Below are 18,457 nucleotides of genomic sequence, written 5' to 3' on the forward strand. Positions count from 1 at the left end.
CTACTCAAGTGCCCATCAGTGGATGATTGCCTTAAGAAGATGTGAGATATATATATATATATATATGTATATAGACACACACATACACACACACACACACACACACACATATGCAATGGAATATTACTCAGCCACAAAAAAGAACAAAACATTGCCATTAGCAGCAACGTGAATGGACCTAGAGAATATGCTTAGTGAAATAAGTAAAACAGAGAATGACAAATACTATATGATATCACTTATATGAGGTATCTAAAAAACAATACAAATAAATCTATATACAAAACAGACTCACAGACACAGAAAACAAACTATGCTCACCAAAGAGGACAGGGAAGTGGAAGTGAGAGACAAATTAGAAGTGTTTGATTAACAGATACAAACTACTATACATAAAATAGATAACTAACAAGAATTTACTATATAGCACAGGGAATTATACCCAATATCTATAATAATCTATAATGGAATATAGTCTGCAGAAAAAAACCCAAAAACAAATCAATATGCTGTACACCTGAAACTAACACAATATTGTAAATCAACTACACTTCAATGACAAAAAAATTACTCTAAGCATTAAACACACAGTATATAAAAAGAATGACATGGTAACTATTCTTATTAAGAGTTTACAGTGAGGAGAATAAATAAAAATTTTAAAAAATAAATAAGGTAATATCTGAGAATAAGATATCCTATAAAGAGAATAGAGTAATTAATATACAGTGGCTGATTATATGTATGTGTGTCAAGGAGTTGAAGGATTTATAGAGCACAATGAAGGAAGGCCTCTGAGAAGTAAGTCTTTAAGCAGAAACCTGAATCAAGTGAAAGAGCCAGTCACAGGGAAATCTCGGGGAATTTCAGGCTGGCTAGAGGGAACATCAAGTGCCAATACACTAGGGAATATTCAAGGAACAGAATGGCAGCAATGGTAAAACGAATACAGAATTATGCTTATTATATAAACATGCTACTCCATTAAAAATGCTTTCTTGAAAGTCATCAATGATCTCCAGTATTACCAAACACAATGGCTTTTTCTCTGTATTCATTCTCCTTGAGCTTTCTGACTATATTTCACATCTCACTATCAATGCCTTTTTCATGCCCTCATCTCCTTTCACTTCCATTTAACAATTATCTATTGTTACTATTGCAATTTTAATATTATAATAATGAATGCTAAATATATAATTTTAACTTTTAGTCCAAATTTCAAACTCCTGAAGCTCTTCACTTGGAAGCTCAACCTTCACCTTGTTCTCTATATCTTTAAAACCAAAATCATTCTTAAAATTGTACATCCACTTACCTGTATTTTTCAATAGTACTTTGGACTAATATTTCAAAATTATTTTCTATTCTTCATTTTCTTTTCTCAATATTATTATCAAATCATTAATCTTAGATTAAAACATTTCTTGATTGCTTTCTTTAAATTTATTGTACTATACACTGTAATGTCAGCCCTATCACTTCATGCCTGAATTAGTAAAATAATCTCTTATGCACCCAAGTTCTCAACCTTCTAATCCTACCTGTATAGCACAGGTGACAAATCTTCCCAAGTCATTAATTTCCTGATGTTATTCCCTTGGTTATCTATGGTAGTTCTTTCCCAAAAGATATAGTCAATCTTCTAACTAGCATTCAAGGCTCTCCATAATTTGACCCTTTGCTACTCATTCAACTTTATATTCTCTGACATATCAACAGCATTTTATAAATTTGGATTTGCACAGTCCATTATCAAGACATTTTCACCAGTTAGGATACTGCTAGCAGGAAGCAGTACAGCTTAATACCTGCACAGATTAATGCAGAAGGCAAGAAATAGGAGGAAATTATTACTTTTACAAAAATAAACTTCAACTGAAAAGAATAACTAGGCATTTAACAGGCTTACGAATGTGGACACTCTCTACCAGTTCCTCTGGGATATCACTTGGAGAGCTGAAACCTACTTGCTGTATGCTCAGCCACATCATCTCTGTGCCCCTATTTCTTTTTTTCCCCCAAGTTTACTGAGATATGATCAACATACAGCATGGTATAAGTTTAAGGTGTACAAAGTGATGATCTGATACACATATATACTGTGAAATGATTACCAAAATAAAATTAATTAACACCTCCATCACCTCACATAATTACCATTTTGTGTGTGTGGTGAAAATATTTAAGATCTACTTCCTTAGCAACTTTCAAGTATTAAAATATAGCATTGTTAACTATAGTCACCAGCCTGCACATTAGATTCCCAAAACTTGTTCATCTCATAAGTGTAAGTTTGTTCCCTTTGACCGACACCTCCCCATTTCCCCCACCCCTGAGCCCCTGGTTACCACTGTTCTAATCTCTATTTATATGATTTTGACTTCTGTAGGTTCCATGTATAAGTGAGATCATATAGTATCTGTCTTTCCCTGTCTTACTACTACATAGTAAAATGCCTTTGGGGTTCCATACATGTTGTTGCAAAAAGGCATAATTTCGTTCTTTCTTACGGGTGCTCCCTATTGCAATCAAGGACATACATCAGCATACAGCTAGATGCTCTAAGGACAGCACCAACTTCTTCCTGCTTCCCTCTCTCACATAATCCATCTCAGATTTCTTTCTTGTATCTATCTACTCCTCCACATGCCTGTGCCAAACACTCTGGCATCTAATTTTGATCCTTACTGAACCACTGTCTAACTACTTTGTGTGAGGAAGTTTTTTTTGTTTTTTTCTAAGTATGGCCTTTAGAAAGCCATTGTATTTCGTAAGCCTAAGTTTTCCGCATTTGTAAGATGAGGGAATACAACTAGCTAATTTTTAAAGGTCTTTTCTAGCTCTAAGATTCCATGATTCTAAATTCTTATAAACAGTAGGCATAAAATTGTTAGGTAGGGACTTCCCTGGTGGCACAATGGTTAAGAATCTGCCTGCCAATGCAGGGGACACAGGTTCGAGCCCTGTTCTGGGAAGATCCCACATACTGCGGAGCAACTAAGCCCGTGTGCCACCACTACTGAGCCTGCACTCTAGAGACCACGAGCCACAACTACTGAGTCCACAGGCCACAACTACTGAAGCACACGCGCCTAGAGCCCGTGCTCCGCAACAAGAGAAGCCACCACAATGAGAAGCCTGCACGCTGCAACGAAGAGTAGCCCCCGCTCGCCGCAACTAGAGAAAGCCTACATGCAGCAACGAAGACCCAACACATCCAAAATATAAATAAATAAATAAATAAATAAATAAATAAATAAATTTATTTATTTAAAAAATTGTTAGGTAGATTAGAAGCGGTTGCGAGCTTGCTAAAATGTAGATTCCTCACCTAAAACCAAGTTAATCAGAATCAACTGGCTGAAGCCCAAGAATCTATCTTTTAAATTGGATACCAAGTGATTCTGATGTAAGGGGTCAAAGACTACAGTTTGAAAATCATTGTCTTGTTTCATGATTTGATCTATATTAACAAAACAACATAAAACTTATCATTTATTGAGTTTTCTCTTAGATACTAGGCCAGTAGTTTCTAGAGTATGATGTGATGCCAGGGGGTCTCAGAGAATCTTTCAGAGGTACAAGGTAAAAACTCATTCATTCTCATTCTCTTACAAGCATACAATGGAGGTGAGACTACATGGCATGTGATATTACAACACAGAAGCAAATTTGAGAATCCAGCTCTATTTATTAAGCCAGACATTAAGAAAATTAACATGACTCTTCTTACTAAATTTTTTGCTTGTTTTGGAAAAGTTATTTTTCATAAAATTTTTTTCATTTTTAGACCCTTTGTTTTATAAATTTATGTATTATTGCTTTGGCTAGAACTCACAGAATTATGTTCAAGACCAAGGGGGATAGTCTTTTTGGTTTGCTTCTGGTTTTAAAGGGAGGCATTTAATGGTTCACTATAAAACTGGTTATAGTTAGTTGTTTTAAAATAGATATGCTTTAGTAAGCTGGACAAGCACCCTTATTTCTTTTATAGAAATTTAAGAACTCACTGTGAATATACCTAGTACTGAAGACTTAAGAAATAACATTCTTCAACTACTTTTTATACTATTACTCTGTAGCTCCCATTTCCAGGTATGTAGACCCTCATATCATTTGTAAATCAAGTTCACTCACATGGCGCTTTACTTCCTTGTACTACCAGCATAATACAGCTTATCTGACTGTGAAATACAGATCTTTTAACCTATTCAAAGTACCTCAATACATATTATACTTAGTATGTACACTTTCAGAATGGAGCTTTGTTTTCAATCGCAGTAGCTTTCCCCAGCTTAAATTTTTTGGTACCGTCTTTTTATTACTTGGATTTTGAGCCTTAAAGTTTTATGATTATAAATGACAAAGATTAACACAGTTTAGAAGCTGATTGGCTAAAAATAAACTAAATAAAAGGTATACTCATAACAATTATGATCGGTCAAGAGAGTGAATGTCAGGAGAAAGAATAAGTCATCGTGAATGGCTGAAGGAAGTGCGAAGCAGTGAAGAGAACCACTAGGACAATCAAGACCTTCTTCACTGTTCCTGCATTATTCCATAGTATTACAATGCAACCCATGCCCTGTGTAGGAGCAGTTCTCCCACAGGATGGAAGTAGGTGGATTGTGATTTTCCTCCTTTAAACAAAATCTAGTATTTGGCTTTGTTTCCCAGAAATCTGGGGAAGTCTTTATCCTGGTAGAAGTATAACTATGGAAGTCTTTATCCTGGAGGAAGCATAGTGACAGGTGAAGCAGTGGGGACTAAGGAGCAGCTCAGATCTGCCTTAAACAACTTTAGTTCTATTTTTTTTAAATTGAAGTATAATTGGCATACAATGTTATATTAGTTACAGGTGACAACATAGTGATTTGACATTTATATAAATTACGAGATGATTACCCCAATAAGTCTAGTTACCACCTGTCACCATTTAAAGTTATTACAATATTATTGATTATATTCTGTATATTACATTCCCATGACTTATTTATTTTATAACTGGAAGTATCCCCTTCATCTGTATCTCCCTTCTCTCTTACCCCCTGCTCTCTGGCAACCACCAGTTTGTTCTCTGTATCCATAAATCTGTTTCTGTTTTGTCTTGTTAACTTTTGTTTTTTTAGATTCCATATGTAAGTGAAATCATAAGGTATTTGTCTTTCTCTGTCTGACTGACTTCATTTAGCATACCATCCTCCAGGTCTATTCATGTTATCAAAAATGGCAAGATCTCATTCCTTTTTATGGGTGACTAATATTCTATTTTGTGTGTTTGTGTGTGTGTGTGTGTGTGTGTGTGTATCACATCTTCTTTATCCATTCATCTGTTGATAGACATTTAAGTTGCTTCCAAATCTTGGCTATTGTAAATAATGCTGCAGTGATCACAGGAGTCCATATATCTTTGTGAATTAGTTTTCTTTTTGGGGGGTAATTACCTAGAAGTGAAATTTCTGGATTGTATGGTAGTTCTATTTTTAATTTTTTGAGGAATCTCCATACTGTTTTCCATAATGGCTGCATCAATTTACATTCCCACCAATGGTGAACAAGGGTTTCTCTTTCCCCATGCCCTCCCCAACACTTGTTATGTCTTTTTGATAATAGCCATTTTAACAGGTATGAGGTGGTGTCTCATTGTGATTTTGATTTGCATTTCCCTGATGATTAGAGATGTTGAGTAATTTTTCATGTGCCTGTTGGCCATCTGTATGTCTTTGGAAAAATGTCTGTTCAGGTCCTCTGCCCATTTTCTAATCAAATTTTTCCTGTTTTTGGTATTTAGTTGTATGAGTTCTTCATATATTCTGAATATTAACCCCTTATCAGGTATATGATTTGCAAATATCTTCTCCAATTCAGTAGGGTGGCTTTTTGTTTTGTTGCTGGTTTCCTTCACTGTACAGAAGCTTTTAAGTTTAGTCCCATTTGCTTATTTTTGCTATTTTTTCCTTTGCCTGAGGACTCAGATCCACATATATGTATCACTAATACTGATGTCAAAGAGCTGACTGCCTATGTTTTCTTCTAGTAGTTTTATGGTTTCAGGTCTTACATTCAAGTCTGTAATCTATTCTGAGCTTATTTTTATATGTGGTATAAGATAGTGGTCCAGATTCTTTCTATTCCATCAAGTTGTCCAGTTTTCCCAACACCATTTATTGAAGAAACTGTCTTTTCCCATTGTATAATCTTGACTCCTTCGTTGTAGATTAACTGATCACATGTGCATGGGCTTATTCATGGGCTCTCTATTCTGTTCCATTGATCTATATGTCTGTTCTTGTGCCAGTAACATACTGTTTGGATTACTATTGCTTCATAGTATGCAGTTGGCCCTCTGTGTCTATAGGTTCAACCTCCATGGATTCAACCAACCACAAACTGAAAATATTAGAAAAAAATATTAGAAAAAATATTAGACAATATTAGACTGAAAATATTAGAAAGTTCCAAAAAGCTTAAATTCGCTGTGTGTCAGCAACTATTTACAAAGCATTTACAACTATTTACAGAGCATTTAAATTGTGTTAGGTATTATAAGTAAGTTAGAGACGATCTAAAGTACATGGGATGATGTGTATAGGTTATATGCAAATAGTATGCCATTTTTATATGGGGGACTTGAACATCCACATAATTTGGTATCCACAGGGGGTCCTGAAACCAATCTCCTGCAGATACTGATGGACAACTGTAGTTTGAAGTCAGGAAGTATGATACCTGTAGATTTTTTCTTCCTTCCCAAGATTGCTTTGGTAATTGTCCATTGACAGATGAATGGATAAAGAAGATGTGGCACATATATACAAAGGAATATTACTCAACCATAAAAAGAAACGAAATTGAGTTATTTGTAGTGAGGTGGATGGACCTAGAGTCTGTTATATAGAGTGAAGTAAGTCAGAAAAGAGAAAAACAAATACCTTATGCTAACACATATATATGGAATCAAAAAAAAAAAAAAGGTTCTGAAGAACCTAGGGGCAGGACAGGAATAAAGACACAGATGTAGAGAATGGACTTGAGGACATGGGGAAGGGGAAGGGTAAGCTGGGACAAAGTGAGAGAGTGGCATGGACTTATATATACTACCAAATGTAAAATAGATAGCTAGTGGGAAGCAGCTGCATAGCACAGGGAGATCAGCTTGGTGCTTTGTGACCACCTAGAGGGGTGGGATGGGGAGGGTGGGAGGGAGACGCGAGGGGCAGGAGATGTGGGGATGTATGTGTATGTACAGTTGATTCACTTTGTTGTAGAGCAGAAACTAGCACACCATTGTAAAGCAACTGTACTCCAATGGGTATGTTAAAAAAAAAAAAAAAGATTGCTTTGGCTATTCAGGGTCTTTTGTGGTTCCATACAAATTTTAGGATAATTTGTTCCAGTTATATGGAATATGCTATTGGTATTTTGATAGGGATTACATTGGCTCTGCATATTGTTTTGGGTACTATGGCTATTTTAACAATGTTAATTCTTCCAATCCATGAGCACAGTATAACTTTCCATTTATTTATATTATCTTTAAATTCTTTCACCAATGATGAATAGTTTTTATCTTCTTGCTTAAATTTATCCCCAGATATTTTATTCTTCTTGATACACATGCCAATGGGATTGTTTTCTTAATTTCTCTTTCTGATTGATAGTTTATTATTAGTGCATACAAATGCAACCGATTTCTGTGTATTAATTTTGTATCCTGCAACTTCACTGAATTCATTTATTAGGTCTAACAGATTTTTGATGAAGTGTTTACAGTTTCCAATTCATAGTATCATGTCATCTGCAAATAGTGATAGTTTTACTTCTTCCTTTCCAATTCGGATGCCTTTTATTTCTTTTTCTTGTCTGACTGCTATGGCTAGGAGTTTGAATAATATGTTAAATACCAGAGAGTGGGTATCTTTGTCTTGCTCCTGATCTTAGAGGAAAAGCTTTCACCTTTTTACTGTTGAAAGTGATGTCACTTGTGAATATGTCATTTATAGCCTTTATTATGTTGAGGTACATTCTCCCTATGACCACTTTGTTGATAGTTTTGATCATAAATGTATGTTAAATTTTGTCAAATGCTTTTTCTGCATCTATTGTGGTTATTATATGGTTTTCATCCTTCATTTTGTTAATGTTTTGTATCACACTGATTGATTTGCAGGTGCTAAACAGTCCTCGCATTTGTGGAATAAATCCCACTTGATTATGGTATATGATCCTTTTTATTGCTGAATTTGGTTTGCTAATATTTTGCTGAAGCTTTTTGCCTCTATGTTCATCAAGGATATTGGCCTCTAATTTTCTTATTTTGTAGAGTCTTTTTCTGGTTTTAGCATTAGGTGATACAGGCCTCATAGAATGAGTTTGGAAGCCTTCCTTCCTCTTCAGTTTTTTGGAACAGTTTGAGAAGAACAGGTATTTACTCTTCTTTAAATATTTGGTAGAATTAATCTGTGAAGCTGTCTGGTCCTGTACTTCTGTATGCTGAAAGTTTTTTTTTTTTAATTACTGATACACTTTCATTACTAGTGATTGGTCTATTCAGATTTTCTATTTCTTCCCGATTCAGTGTTGGAGAATGGTATATTTAGGAATTGTATATATAGGAGTTTATCCATTTCTCCTAAATTGCACAATTGTTCATGTATAATTGTTTGCAGTAGCCTCTCTTTCATTTCTGATTGTATTTTTTTGTGCCCTCTCTTTTTATTGAAGAGTCTGGCTAAAGGTTTGGCAATTTTGTTTATCTTTGCAAAGAACCAGCTCTTAGTTTCACTGATCTTTTCTGTTGTATTTTTCACCTCTATTAAATTTATTTCTGTTCTGTTCTTTTTTTTTAACATCTTTATTGGAGTATAATTGCTTTACAATGTTGTGTTAGTTGCTGCTGTATAACAAAGTGAATCAGCTATATGTATACATATATCCCCATATCTCCTCCCTCTTGCGTCTCCCTCCCATCCTCCCTACCCCACCCCTCTAGGTGGACACAAAGCACTCAGCTGATCTCCCTGTGCTATGCAGCTCCTTCCCACTAGCTATTTTACATTTGGTAGTGTATATATGTCCATGCCACACTCTCACTTCATCCCAGCTTACCCTTCACCCTCCCCATGTCAAGTCCATTCTCTGCATCTGTGTCTTTATTCCTGTCCTGCCCCTAGGCTCTTCAGAACCATTTTCTTTTTTTTGTTGTTGGATTCCATATATATATGTTAGCATATGGTATTTTTTTTTCTCTTTCTGACTTACTTCACTCTCTGTATGACAGACTCTAGGTCCATCCACCTCACTACATATAACTCAATTTCATTTCTTTTTATGGTTGAGTAATATTCCATTGTATATAAGTGCCACATCTTCTTTATCCATTCATCTGTCGATGGACACTTATGTTGTTTCCATGTCCTGGCTATTGTAATTAGAGCTGCAATGAACATTGTGGTACATGACTCTTTGGGAATTATGGTTTTCTCAGGGTATATGCCCAGTAGTGGGATTGCTGGGTCATATGGTAGTTCTATTTTTAGCTTTTTAAGGAACCTCCATACTGTTCTCCATAGTGGAGGCCACTAACATCCTGATACCAAAATCAGGCAAAGATGTCACAAAAAAAGAAAACTACAGGCCAATATCACTGATGAACATAGATGCAAAAATCCTCAACAAAATACTAGCAAACAGAATCCAAAAGCACATTAAAAGGATCATACACCATGATCAAGTGGGGTTTATCCCAGGAATGCAAGGATTCTTCAATATACACAAATCAATGTGATAAACCATATTAACAAACTAAAGGAGAAAAACCATATGATCATCTCAATAGATGCAGAAAAAGCTTTCGACAAAATTCAACACCCATTTATGATAAAAAACCCTCCAGAAAGCGGGCATAGAGGGAACTTACCTCAACATAATAAAGGCCATATATGATAAACCCACAGCCAACATCGTTCTCAATGGTAAAAAACCATTTCCACTAAGATCAGAACAAGACAAGGCTGCCCACTCTCATCACTATTATTCAACATAGTTTTGGAAGTTTTAGCCACAGCAATCAGAGAAGAAAAAGAAATAAAAGGAATCCAAATCAGAAAAGAAGAATTAAAACTGTCACTGTTTGCAGATGACATGATACTATACATAGAGAATCCTAAAGAAGCTACCAGAAAACGACTAGAGCTAATCAATGAATTTGGTAGTAGCAGGATACAAAATTCATGCACAGAAATCTCTTGCATTCCTATACACTAATGATGAAAAACCTGAAAGAGAAATTAAGAAAACACTCCCATTTACTATTGCAACAAAAAGAATAAAATACCTAGGAATAAATCTGCTCTGATCTTTATTATTTCCTTCTTTCTACTAACTTTGGCCCTCATTTCTTCTTCTCTTTCTAGTTGCTTTAGGTGTAAGGTTAGATTATTTATTGGAGATTTTTCTTGTTTCTTGAGGTAGGTCTGTATCTCTATAAATTCCCTCTTAGAACTACTTTTGCTGCAACCCATAGGTTTTCAAAGGTTGTTTTTCCATTTTTATTTATCTCAAGGTATTGATATTTTTTTGACTTTCTCTTTGATTTCTTTGTTGACCCACTGATTAGTTAGTTTCATGTTGTTTAGTCTCCATATGTGTAGTTTTTGTTTTCAGTTTTCTTCTTGTAGTTGATTTCCAATTCCATACCCTTGTGGTCAGAAAATGTTTTAAATGATTTCAATCTTCTTAAATTCAATGAGACTTGTTTTGTGTCCTAGCATGTGATCCATCCTAGAGAATGTTCCATGTGCACTTGAGAAGAATGTAAATTCTGCAGTCTTGGGATGGAATGGCTATACATATCTGTTAAGTCTATCTGGTCTAATGTGTTGTTTAAGGCCAGTGCCCCCTTACTGATTTTCTGTTTTGATGATCTATCCATTGCTAAATTGGGGTACTGAAGTCATATGCTATTAATGTATTGCTATCAATCTGTTTTTTACATCTATTAATATTTGCTTTATATATTTAATATAGGTGCTCCTATGTTGGGTGCATAAATATTTACAGATGAATAGAGAACAGTGAGATGGTAGACTTAAAACAACCCCAGCAATAATTCCATTAAATGTAAATTGATTAAAAACTGCAAATAATAGACACTGTTACACTGGATAAAAAGGGAAGATTAAATCATATGACAATTATAGGAGATGCTCAAAATATATAAAAAGACACAGTTGTAAGTTTAAAACTAAAAGAATTGGAAAAAATTTATCATGTAAATAATAAGTGGAAATGGTAATTATTAGCATTAGAAAAAGTGGACTTCAGCATAAGGGATAGTACCAGATATAAAGAAGGACACTTTATAATGGTAATGTGATCAATTTGTCAAGAAGATAAAATAATACTAAATTTGTATATATCTAGCAATAAAACTTCAAAATTTGAAGCAAAACTGGAAAAAACTAATGTGCGAAATAGATAAATCCACAATTATATTTAGAAATGTTAATATTCTTCTTTATGTAACTGATACAAGATGAAATGGACAATACCAGAGATAAAATACAGATTTTAACAACACTATCAACCAAACACACCTAAGTGACACTACAGAAAACGCACTACCACAAGCAAAATATACATGCTTTTCAAGTAAACATGCAGCATTGACCAAGATAGACCAGATCAGATGCTGAAGATAAAAGTCTCAATAAATTTAAAGGAATTGAAATTGTGTGCAGTAGCATCTCTGACCACAGGAAAAAAAGGCAAAAAGATACATGAAAAGTTGCCAATTATTTGGAAATTAAGCAATACATTTCTAAGTAGCCAATGGGTCAGTGAAATTGAAAAATATTTTGAACTGAATGAAAATTAAGACACAATATCGAAAACACTGGAATACAGTTTAAGCAGGGCTTAGAGGAAATTTTATAGGTGTAATTTCAAATATTAGAAAAGAAGAGAGGTTTCAAGTCAGTAATCTAAGCTTCCACCTTAGGAATTTAGGAAAAAAGGCAAAATAAATATAAAGACAGGTAAAAATAATAAAGTACATAAATCAATAAAATAGAAAACAAAAAAGTAGAGAAAAATCAATGACTGCAAAAGTTCATTCTTGAAAAGATTAATAAAACTGATAAATTCCTGGACAGAGCGATCAAAGAAAAAAGAAAAAAAACAACAATTACAATTTTTAGGAATGAAAAAGTGTATGTCACTACAGATTCATACAGGCTTAATAAAATATGGGAATTTTTTTTTAACTAGTTTTTAGAGCAGATTTAGGATCACAGTAAAATTGAAAGTTACAGAGATTTCTTATACACCTACTGCCCTGAACATGCATAGCCTCCTGCATGATCAGTGATGACGGCCATTCTGACCAGTGTGAGGTGATACCTCACTGTAGTTTTGATTTGCATTTCTCTAATAATTAGCGATGTTGAGCATCTTTTCATGTGTGTATTGGCCATCTGTATTTCTTCTTTGGAGAAACGTCTATTTAGGTCTTCTGCCCATTTTTCGACTGAGTTGTTTGTTTTTTTCTTATTGAGTTGTATGAGCTGTTTGTATATTTTAGAAGTTAAGCCCTTGTTGGTAGCATCTATATGGAAAAATAGACTTGGACCAATGCTTCCTATCATACCCACTAATTTATTTGAGATGGATCATAAATCTAAATGCCAAAGCTAAAATTACAAGGCTTCTAGAAAAAAAATATGGAGGCTTTTTAACCTCTGGTCAGACAAAAACCTCTTAGACAGAACCCAGAAAGCACAAGAACAAAAAAGAACATATTGATAAAATAGACTTCGTCACAATTTAAAAACTTTTGCTTATTAAAAGCTATCATTAACAAAATGTATAGGCAAGCTCCAGAGTCAGAAAAAAATTCATAAGACACATATCTGACAAAGAACGTGTAGCTAGAATATATTAACAACTCAAAAATAAAGTGACAAACAACTTTTAACATGTGCAAAACCTTCAACAGACACATCATAAAGGAAGATATGAATGGTTAAAAAGCACATGGAAAGATACTCAATACATATCATTAGTCACTAGGAAAATACAAATCAGAATCACAATGAGATACCACTATGCTCACACTGGAATTAGGTTAGAATTTTAAAAACTCACAATACCAAGTACTGACAAATTGCTGAGCAACTGGAACTCCCACAGTTTGCTGATGGGAGTGTAAAACAGTACAACCACTGTGGAAAACAATGTGGTATTATACTTTTAAGTATTTACCCAAGAGAAATGAAAATGTGTATACACCCAAAGACTTGATAGGAGCTTAATTTACAAATGCCAAAAATTGGAAACCCAAATGTCTAGCAACATATGAACAGATAAAAATTTGTGGGACATGCACACAATGGATATGTTCAGCAATGAAAAAGAACAAACTATATACATGCCACAACACAGATAAGTCTGAAAAACAGTATACAGTTGACCCTTGAACGACATGGCTTTTAACTATGTGGGTCTACTTATACATGGATTGTTTCCAAGAGCAAATACTATAGTACTACACAATCCCTGGTTGGTTTAACCCATGGCTGTGGAAACATGGATACAGAGGAACTGCAGATATGGAGGACCAATAAGTTATATGTGGATTTTTTTACTGTATGGAGAGTCAGTGCCCCTAACCCTCTCATTGTTCAAGGATCAACTGTACTTAGTAAAAGAAGCCAGCCACAAAGGAATCTGATTTCATTTGTATGTATTTCTAGAACAGGAAAAACTAATCTATAATGATAGAAAGCAGATCAGTGGTTACCAAGCACCAGGAGTGGTGGAAGACTGACTGGAAAGAGACACAAAGACACTCTGTGGAGTAATGGAAATGTTCTAAACTTTGATAGGAGTATGGCTTACATGAGTATCTAGATTTGGCAAAACTAAACAACCTGTACATTAGAGATCTCTACTTTCACTTAAATAAATCATACTGCAATGAAAAAAAAAGTCTATAGATACAGAGAAGTATGCATAAAAAGGATATATATGCCAAAATATTAGTATCAGAATTATAGTTTTTTTCCTATAACTTAAAGATTTTCTTTAATAAACTAGCATTATTACTATATATATAATATATATTATATTACTAGATATATTATATTAATATATATGTGTGTGTATGTATGTGTGTATATATATATATATATATATATATATATATATATATATATATATATATAAAAATATATATAAAACTATACTATACTTCCCTGAAGGACCTCAGTGAAAAGGTGACATTTGAGCAAACACCTGAAGGAGGTAAGGGAGCTAAGCTCTATAGATATAAGAAGGAAGAGCCGTCCAGGAAGAGGAAAACTGAAGTTTAAAAGCCCTGAGGTTTTGAGAAGAGAAGTGACGTGACAGATCACATTTTAACAGGTTCCCTTTGGCTAGCGTGTTTGGAATAGACAGTAAGGAGCCAAGGATAGAAACAAAGAAACTAGTCGGAGGAGTACGGCAATAATCCAGGTGAGATATGACGGAGGCTTGGTTGAAGGAGGAAGTAGTAATGCTAGAGAAAGACAGTCAAATTCTGAATGTATTTTAAAGCAAAGCTAACATTATTTGCAGTTAGACTGGATGAGTAGTGTGGGAGAAAGAAAAAGGTCAAGGACAACTTCAAGGGTTTTGGCATACACAACTAGAACAGAGTACCTGGTCATTACGATAGAGAAGACTATGGGACAAGAACGGGTCTTTTTTCGGGAGGGGTGTTGCAGAGAAGAAAGCAGGAGTTTGTTGTTTGGACATACTAAGTTTGAGTAAAACTAAAGATATATAAAATTGGTAGTCATCAGCAAATGGAGAATATTTAAAGCCACAGAACTGGGTCAACTAGCCAAGGGAACATGTACACAGAGGAAAAAAAAGAAAGGTCCGAAGAATGGACTCTACAGCATTTCAGGATGTCAGCAAGTTCTTAGCACAAACTAGAAATGAAGGTCAGTAATACCCTGAAGTATATACTGCAAAACTAGTTTTAGAAACTTGGAGGAACTTCAAAAAATACAATCAAAAAAGCCTTTTCTATTCTTTGCCTGAATGAGTACTCTCAAGTTTTCACTGATTCTATAGATGAAATGGACACCTTTTAAAATTACAATCTGAAATTGGAAACTATAGAGAGATAACCCCTGTTCACCATTATTCTAGACCTGTATTTCTGTAATCCCATGGGTGAAGCTTCTCTATCTTTCAAACCATTTGGGAATAAAGGTATAACAACATATTCAGACTACCTTCCTTCAAATAGCAAAGAACTATCTTCTAAGGAGGAACTACATCTGTGTCCTCGAACAAGACTCATCAGTCATCAGATGATGCTCAAAGCTTGTGAGGTAATGATATACTACACAGCTGTCTGATCCTCAGATATCACTTTGGAGGCAGATGATAAACTACAGATCTGACAACTCACTTTCCATTTCAAGATATTTCTTGAACTTTTTCTTGTTGTGACAGGCTACCAAATTGATTAAACCTAGTCATGGGATTTGACACTACAGCCAGCAGACTTCTATTTGTTGATTGCTATTGATTTTCTTTGATACTTCATTTAAAAATCAATAGTTGGAAAGAAAAATAGGCTTGGTTTACACATACTTAAACATACTATTGTATGCTGAAGGAGGCACAAGTTTGGCAGGGCTTTGGCATCCAATTATAAGAAGAGCTCTTAACAGGTGAAAGCAAGGGCTTTAGATCGATATGCAGTTTTCTTTCTCAATCAAAGAAAGTGGCTATAAATTAGGCTCATCAGTGTTATTTTCAAGGCTTTCTTGAAGCAAACAAGTTTAAACTTTTTTGGCGGGGAGAGAGGGTCTTCCTTGGATTTACATTAAAAAAGATACATCACTAAGAGTTTTTCTTTGTTTTTAAGGATATTTTTAGTACCTGAAGTTCATCCGGGCTTTTATCTTTTTGGCTTTTTTTTTGTTTTTTTGCCGCTCTTCTCCATCTTTCAAAGGCTCTGGTGGAGCTGCACTTTCAACCACAATGTCAATAATATACTTCTTTAAGGAAAGGTGCTCCTGCAAGATAAATAAATGAAATAATGGTGATGATGATGATGATTAAGAAATAACACAGCATTGGTACAGACTACAGTGAGTATAAAAGAATATATAGATGAAAGTAAAAGTAATCTCTATGAAATACGGGTTTCAAAAATTGCTTGGGGAAAAATTGAAGAAACTGTTTTACTTGAGATTTTCATTGACTCATCAAACCTTTGCTGCACATCAATTGTGCTAAATGCTAAGGATACAGCGACATATCCCTCTGCCTTGCAACCCTACACTGCAGTAGGAGAGGTAAAATATGTGCACAAATATATAATACCAAGCTTGAGAGTTAGAGTGCTATAGGAGCTCAAAAGGGGAAACAAGATCACTGTTCACTCAGGGTGAAGAGGAAAGATTTTAAGAAGGAAGCACCACGTCTGCTATCCCTTGAAGGATGGACTGAATTTGAACATATGGATATTGGGGATGTGTGTATTTGTTTGGGCTGGTAGTTGGTAAAGGTGGCAGGAAGGAGAAAGGAAAAGGGTATCTCAGAAAACAGGCAGAGATGAGAAAGTGGAAGGTGGTTACTGGCAGCAGAAGTTGGCCCCACTGCCCTCCTTAGCCATCTTGGATTTTACAGCTCATCACTGTAATCACTCCCTTGCATGTACACAACTCGCTTGCCCCTCTGTTCTTCTTTCATACTTGCATGGAAAAATCCTAACCCTAAATCCAACTCTTTCCCTACTCTGTACCCATAACCGAGCAGATTAATATGGCTATAATTACAAACAATGTTGACTACTCTAACTTTAAATTTATGACATTACACTTCAAATGGGCTCCAGTATTGCCAGGCAATCAAGCAACCTGAGTCTGCTTTACCCACATTCTCCTTCCTAGAAATTATTTTAGACCCTCTCCTTAAATTTCCAACACCATTAGAACTGTAGATCACTTCTTCCCCCCTGACACTCTTTCTTCACTAGGTTACTAGACATCACATTGTCCTCCTAACTCCAGCTGTACCTTCTACGTTTTCCTTGCTAGATCCTTTTCCTCTTCTTGACTGGAAAATGTTAAACATCTCAGACCTATCCTCAGATCCTCCCTCTTCTCTATTCAAACTTATCCATCAAGTGCAGTGACTTGAAATATTATTCACACAGGCAATTCCCAAATTTTTATCCCTAGTCCAGACCTCTCCCCTGAACTCCATTCCTATATCAAACTGTCTCCTGAAAATCTCCACTTAAGTACAATATTTCCACAATAAGCATTTCCAAAATAATATTCTACAACAAAACTCTTACGCTCCCAATATAAATTGCTCTTAGAGTGTTCAGTAAATGGTACCACTATTTGTACAATTGCTCACATCTAATACACTAGTAAATCCTATCAGCTCTACTTTCAAATATACCCATATTAATCCCAATCCAATCACTTCTCCCCACCACCATCACCTAGTCTAAGGCATCATCAGCTCTCATCCATATTATCACAATCGCCTCTTAAATGTTCTTGCAGCTTCTATGATCTCCAAATCTTTTCTTTACAAAATCAGCAACTTTTAAAAATATAAATCACATCATATCATTCGTCTTATCAAAATCTTGAGTTCTCATCACATTTAGGGTCAAATCCAAAGTCCTTACCATGGCCTACTAAGCCCCCACATCATCAACCTCTCTCACCTCATCTTACACTACTCTCTCCTTTGTTCACTCCTTTCTATCCACAGTGGAGTGGATGCTGTTGTTCCTCACATTCATCAGGAATGGTATTGCATCAGGACTCTTGTTTCCTTAGCCAAGAATATTCTTCTCCAAGTACTTGCATAGTCTTAGGTAAAATGAACACCCAATCTTAAGTAACACCTTCTATTATTTGCCATCTTCTTATTTTGTTTATTTTTCTTCATAGGACTCGTCTAATATTAGTGCCTAACATCAATATTCATTTGCAATCTCCTGCACTAGAATATAAGTTTCATGAGGGCACTGACTTCGTTTTGCTCAGTGGTGTTTCAGTGTCTGGTACTGTGCCTGGCATATGGTAGGCACTCAATAAGTAAATGTTAAATGAATGATTAGAAGAGGGTGAGGCAGTAAGATCTAAAATAGTATTTGTGGTCAAATGAATGAAGGTGGTCAAAACGTACAAACTTCCAGTTATAAGATAAATAAATCCTGGGAATGTAATGTACAACATAGTGACTATAGTTAACAATACTGTATTGTATATTTGAAAGTTGCTAAGAGAATAGATCCTGAAAGTTCTCATCACAAGAAAAAAAAATTGTTAACTATGTGTGGTCATAGACTTTAACTAAACTTATATGGTAAGTAAGTTTACATTTCACACACTATGTATATCAAACATTATGTTGTACACCTAAA

The 18,457-nt window shown here is 34.9% G+C and overlaps 1 protein-coding gene across 3 annotated transcripts in view; it reads right to left on the reverse strand.

Moving 5' to 3' along the window:
- SCAPER (S-phase cyclin A associated protein in the ER) overlaps nucleotides 1-18,457 on the reverse strand; it is a 485,805-nt gene that overhangs the window by 244,299 nt on the left and 223,049 nt on the right. For all 3 annotated transcript variants that reach the window (XM_059912693.1, XM_059912690.1, XM_059912691.1), the window contains one exon: nucleotides 15,943-16,079. In XM_059912693.1, coding sequence (XP_059768676.1) covers nucleotides 15,943-16,079 — 137 coding nt within the window. The remainder of the gene's footprint in view (nucleotides 1-15,942; nucleotides 16,080-18,457) is intronic.

Source organism: Balaenoptera ricei, chromosome 2 (assembly GCF_028023285.1).
Source record: "Balaenoptera ricei isolate mBalRic1 chromosome 2, mBalRic1.hap2, whole genome shotgun sequence".
NCBI lineage: Eukaryota > Metazoa > Chordata > Mammalia > Artiodactyla > Balaenopteridae > Balaenoptera > Balaenoptera ricei.